This window comes from Rhagoletis zephyria, unplaced genomic scaffold (genome assembly GCF_001687245.7).
Source record: "Rhagoletis zephyria isolate East Lansing unplaced genomic scaffold, Rhagoletis_zephyria_1.1 Rzeph_scaffold_01924, whole genome shotgun sequence".
Lineage (NCBI taxonomy): Eukaryota > Metazoa > Arthropoda > Insecta > Diptera > Tephritidae > Rhagoletis > Rhagoletis zephyria.
Window position 1 is genome coordinate 75,533 of NW_016159008.1, and position 6,144 is coordinate 81,676.

General features: G+C 37.5%; 1 protein-coding gene across 1 annotated transcript in view; it reads left to right on the plus strand.

Annotated features, from left to right (window-relative positions):
• Positions 1-5,892, plus strand: part of LOC108365596 (uncharacterized) — a 34,760-nt gene extending 28,868 nt beyond the window's left edge. Inside the window, exons 12-13 of the mRNA XM_017619662.1 lie at positions 1,415-2,219; positions 4,796-5,892. Of these exons, the coding sequence (XP_017475151.1) occupies positions 1,415-2,219; positions 4,796-5,619 (1,629 nt within the window). The 3' untranslated portion in view covers positions 5,620-5,892. The remainder of the gene's footprint in view (positions 1-1,414; positions 2,220-4,795) is intronic.
• Positions 5,893-6,144: the final 252 nt, after the last annotated feature.

The following is a 6,144-nucleotide window of genomic DNA, read 5'->3' on the forward strand; positions in this document are numbered from 1 at the left end:
ATATAAAAAAAATCGGTACTGGTTTTCCATTGGAATTATAAAATCTATTATATTTTAAGACGTCCACCAAAACATTTCGGAAAAATCTTAAGATTTAAGCGAGCTGGACCGATTTGAAAAAACCTCCAAAAATGGAGTTTTTTATGAATAAAAATAGTTTCTTAAAGATTTTTTTTTTTGAAAAAAATTACCCCAAATGACAAAACCGTTTAAGCTTAAAAAGTTTAAATACAAATATTAAATAAAAAAATACAAATTTTGAACGGAATCGTAAGATGAGATTTTTGATGCTGTTTTTTTAACTTTTTTCAAAGATTGGTATAAGAAAAACTTGAATAACTGAACCTAAACTCTTCTGATTTAGGCTTGTGAGGTATCATTGGAAAAGTATTTTCTCACCCTTTTTATTTCTTTGCCAATAAGCGCATTCAAAGGATGAAAGGTAAAATGAGGGTACAATCAATTTTATAATAATAAAGTGCAAGTTTTAAGTAGCTAGGAATTACCGTTGATTTTTGGCAATTTTTTTTCACGCAGTCTCTTCCATACAATTTTTGTTTTTTCGAAAATACTTTATATGGAAAATATGCAAAACACCTTCAACAAAAAAAATTCCCAAAAATCAACGCGATTTTTGACTAACTCCGAACTTGCATTTTTTTACTAGAATTTAATGGGCTGCAAAACTGCATACTCAAAAAAGATCTATCTGATCTGATTAAAAAGTTGAAAATTTTGATGAAAATTTGCTGAATTTTCGCGAGTTTTGCACAAAGTTTAGGAATTATATTTTTATGTTTTTTGTTGTTGAATGAACCATATTTTTCTACAAAATTGGCAGAAAAATATTAGAATAAAAATTGTTGCATATATTGTGAAAAATTTGCTGTGCCAATACTTTGTTCCGGCAGTGTATATAAGGGAGCAAAAATTTCCACAATCACTTTTCCATTAACAATTCACAATAAAGCAGTTTTTCACTTAACTACCCTGGCCTTAAGGTCGCGTTTTTTTTTTTTAACCGAGCTGGCTGAACTCGAATAAATAGCCGGGTTTGTGTTGTTGCTTTGCATGTATTTCGTTATTTAAGCGAGTGTTTTTTTGTAGCTCGGTTGTAAAAGAATGCACCTTATGTATGTATGTATGTAGCTTATTAAAAATACATTTAAGAAAATTGTTAAAAAATTTTCATACCATGGAGTGGCATGAAGACTTCCAGTGCCGAGGTAGTTATAGCGGCGATGAGTTATAAGAGTGCCAACTGCGCAGTTATGACTGCTTTTGATACATATCACGTGTAAACCATGGACATACATACATACATAATGTGTTCGCCTGTTCTTCTACATATATTGCCATATCCCGCAATCTGATTGTCCATTTTCTCTCTCTTTCTCTCTTGCCCGACATGCAGCACTCCATGTTTTACTTTTTCCATCGTTACGAGCTGCCTGTCATTATTCAACAAGCGCAAATACTTATCATAACAAACAATCAGAATGTGGCAGGGAATGGCCCCCAACAGAGGCAGCAGCAGCAGCTGCAGGGCCAGGGGCGTCCTGCTGCAATTATAATGGGTCGACTATTTCGTCGCCCGGCTCGTCAGCAACAGCAACAGCAACAGCAGCAACAACAAGAACAGCAGCTCATTGATGCTCTTCGCAATCAGCGACAAATACCATTCGTTGGTGGCTTGCTGCAGCGACGCGTCGGAGCTGTGGACACTTTGCGGCGCACGCTTCTACAACGTGGCTGGATGGGAGCGCCACGTGTCCGCGTACAAATCGCCAATTTGCAACGCATCAATTTGCGTTCCATTCAAATAAATCCGGCAAATTTAGATGCAGCCGCTGCCTCTGCCTCAGCAGCAGGCGAAGCAGCAACGGGTGATGGTGCTGGAAGTGGAAGTGGCACCGGCGGTACAACGATAGATGGCAATATTACCATAACACAGGTGGCAGACGCAGATGGCTCAACAAATGCAATGGCAATGGCAATGGGAAGCAACACCAGTAGTGGCAGCGGCCAAACCATTGGCATAACAATCTCTTTTAATCCGCCAGCCACAGACGATGTAGACACGAGGTCGGCAACTGCCGCTGAAAATGTTGCACAAACCCCCCCATCAGTGGCAACTTCTTCGTTGAATGACGCGACGACAGCAGAGGCTATGCCAAATACTGCCGCAGAACTACAGCCGGTATCAACAACAATAACAGGTGAATACATTAGAACTTAATTTTTTAATATTTTTTTTTTTCCATTTGTTTTTTTTTTTTGCAACATCTATGAGGTGTTCCAAATACACACTGGTGAAAGAACTATGTAGCAAAAATATTTTGGTAATACAATTTTCCAGTTACAAAATCTTCGGTAACGTGCAGAATAGATCTGTAAGAGGCGAATAAGTGTTCCCAATTATGTAACTCGCAGTGTTTAGGTTAGGGATCCATTCTCTATGTTCTGTGTACAGGGCCACTCGTTTGTGGACGCTAAAATATCTTTTTCGCTGCCCAAAAAATCTACATTAGTACAATAACCATATTTAGCTTAGTATATAGTATTTAATTTTATTCAGTTCACAATTGTCGTTAGATTAAGGGATTACACCATCCGGACGGTCGGAAAATTTGGTAAAAAATAATTTTGCTTCTGACGCATACAGTGGCTCACAGCTTATTTCAACCAGCAGCTATCAAAACTTTTAGCCACCCATGAAAACTAAATTAAGAAAAATTTCAAATTGATTTAAACGCTGGTTATTAGCCTAATTTTAAAAATTGGATCTTTTTGACCCAATTTGTGCAGAAAGGTTAAAAGTCGCGTATAAAACTTGGTGAAAGGATTGGACTGGAGTGGTTTTACTGTGCGGTTTTGTCAGCGCAAAAATAGAACGCACGATAAGGGCACAAATGCGCATACCAAATTTTTCAATTCAGCCAAGTGGCGCTAAATTGTCCGTAAATTCCGGGAAAATGCAAAACTATCAGCTAAAATAATCCATTTATAAGCCATACAAATTGAAGTGGCGCTTAAAATTTTCCAAGCGCAATTTGATCAGGACTATCAGGTATTTCGAATAACGGATAAATTCTGCGATGAATCGAATTTTAACATTTTGGTCCTTATAAAGCCTTATGTGTTTGGGGTAGAACAAATACAAAAGGCTCATTCCACGGTGACGGGTGTGACATTTCAACTCACATTTTAAGGGTTAATTCCTAAACTGTAATACAAAATTCTTTAAAACGTATAAACGAGTATTTTGTAGTAGGTTTCCGAGATATACACAATGCCTGGAATAAAAATTCCAAAAACAATTTAATCCGAACGAGTTATCTGAATTTTAGTCACTGTGACGTGAATTTTAGTCACTGAAAAACCGTTTCAGATACTTTTTTTTGCCCTGACAAGCGAAGTAATGATATCTTTTTATCCGTGACAGCATAGCTTAAGTTTTCCCATCGCTCGAGCAACATATCTTTTTATGATTAGCTTTATCATCGCTGATCACAAACAGATATAGTATATGACACATTTCAGATTAGCTGATAAGTAACGGTAGCAGTCCCTGGCCGAATTTATTGAAGTTTGTCAAACTTTAAATTGTGACGGGTGTGACATGTGACGGGCGTGACCAACATAATCGGTTGGTTCTTTTTTCGAAAATAAAAGCATATAAATACTTAAAAGCAATTCGCACATATTTCCCTGTGTCATAGCGTTACTTTCGTCAGCTTTTTTACACTGCCCAAGATGTGTTTTCCCAAAAAAAATAACTATTTTGTGTATCTTGTGACGGGCGTGACATTAAAATATGCTTTGCTTCAATATATAATAAAATATTTAGTATTTGCCCGAAAAATTTGAAAATTACGCCGTTACAATGCTAACGAATTTGTCTCTCCACTGACGGTTTAAACAATGCAAAAAACGTTAATAGACTACGAAAATCAGTCTTGTAAATTTTGAAAAAAAATTAACCTCTCATATTATGGGTTTGTAAATGGTACAACGTAGATTAAAAAAAATATCTGATTTTGAGATAAATTTCAGAATTTTGGCTTTCAGTCTTGAAAGTTAGATTTATTTACTCTTACTTACTAGAAATAATACAGTCATATTCTTTAGTTTATTTTCGTTTTATTCGGTATCGATTACCGTGGAATGAGCCAAAAGTTGAAAACAAAATCAAAAATTTTAGGTGGTATCGCTTTGGTTTGGGCCTGAATGTCCGCAGCGGTCCAGACCAGAAATATACAGACATGGCTGATTTGGAACTGCCAGTATGTTTGCAATCACCGCACATAGGGGTATTGATGGTATAAAACCGGTCGTAAGTCAGATGTATCAACTTTGTATTTAAACTCTAAAAGTCGCCACCGTTACTTGAACTTTGACATACGTCACATAGAACATAGCCTCTATCGGAAGATTTTTTTTTTTGGTTGTCTTCTTTCAATAGCTGCCTTTGTTTCCTTCGTTATTATGGTTTTTATGAACCAATCGAAGTTTAACGTCCTTATCATCCAAAATTCGCTATCATCCAATAGATCCAACAGGTCCAATAGATCTGGAAGAAAAAAGAAACGGAAAAAATGTAGCGCCTTTCTACCACTCTAACTTCTAACTGCGGTAAGTTCTGTAGTACTTTGAGTTATGGCAGGGGAAACTGCTTAAAATAACCTTCAGAGTACATATGCGGAATTTTTTAAGCAAAAGAAAGAAAATGATTTTGTGTTGTAACCCCTTAAGGATGTGTATTTATTTTTTTCGAAACTCTATTTGTTTTCAGCTCCAAAATGTGAAAATCCGGAGGAAGAAAGTTCATGCAAAAATGAGGCAAACATTAATAACGACGCAGCAATGTCGAAAAATGATGAAAAAACCCCTTCGAGTTCCATAGAAAGCCAATCAAACCAGGGTGTCAATAAAGAGCCTGTACTTAACGAAGAAAAGAAACAGAACAGAACAGACAATTCATTGGGAACAGGAACATTCGAAAATGTGGTTGACTCCGAAACGACTCAACAACACTTAGAGGGCGAATATTTGCCAGCGAGAAACTTGAGTGCAAGCGTGGTGTGTGAAGAGGGAGAGGGGAACAGTATAGCCGAACAGATCAACACGAACGTACCATCATTTGTGGAACTATCGCCAATCGTTGAGCGTGGGCAAGAGGTGGTGGCAATATTAAACACGTCAGTAGTGTCGCAGCCTTTGCTTTTGCCAAACTCAACTACTGTGGCCGAAGCGACATCGTCTGCATCCATGCAGACAACTGCAGCGTCGCCAAATATCCTTGCCGCATCTCAACACACGCATCCAGCACGAACACGTCTAAGTCCAATATCAGCAGCAAGTGTTGTTTCACTTACATCCACATCACCAGTGCCATCTGCAGCAACTGACAATGTCGACCTTACCGACGATAACGTCGTCAGAAGCCATTCAGAAAATACGAAGCCAGGCATTCGTCGTCTGAATTCGACCAACAGTTCACAGGCAATGGCGGTACAGCTGGGGCACGATTCATTTTCAAACACTACGAGCAATTTTGATCCTCAAGAGACACCTATAACGAGTTGCTGCGAGTTTTCCATAGATCAAAAAGAGTAAGGTGTCCCTATAAACTAAACGTGAATTACTTATGGCAAACTGGTGAAACTATGCTCACGAAAGTGTTAGCTAAGCAAAACAGATACGAAATGGAAGACATACAATTTTAGTTCATTTGTGTATGTATATAAATAAGTATGTATGAATTATATAATGCTTGTACTATTAGACATTTTTATTAGCGTTTAATTTGTATAAATATTAAAAAAAAAAACTAAGGAAAGAAAATAATTGCTTAAAATAATATTTTCCAATCCAGCACTCGTAACATCACGGTGGCGTTTTTATTCCCCTTCTTTTATAGATTAATTCGGATTTACATATGTGTGTATGAATATGTGCGATATAAACATCGGCGTAGCCAGAATGAAATTTAGGGGGGGGGGCTCGACCCTATTAAGCTGGCATTTCAGGGTACTATTTTATATATATATAAGGAAAATTTGAAGGTTAGGGGGGTTCTCGAGCACCCCCCTGCCCCTACCTGGCTACGCCCATGGATATAAACAAGTCTCATAGAATGTG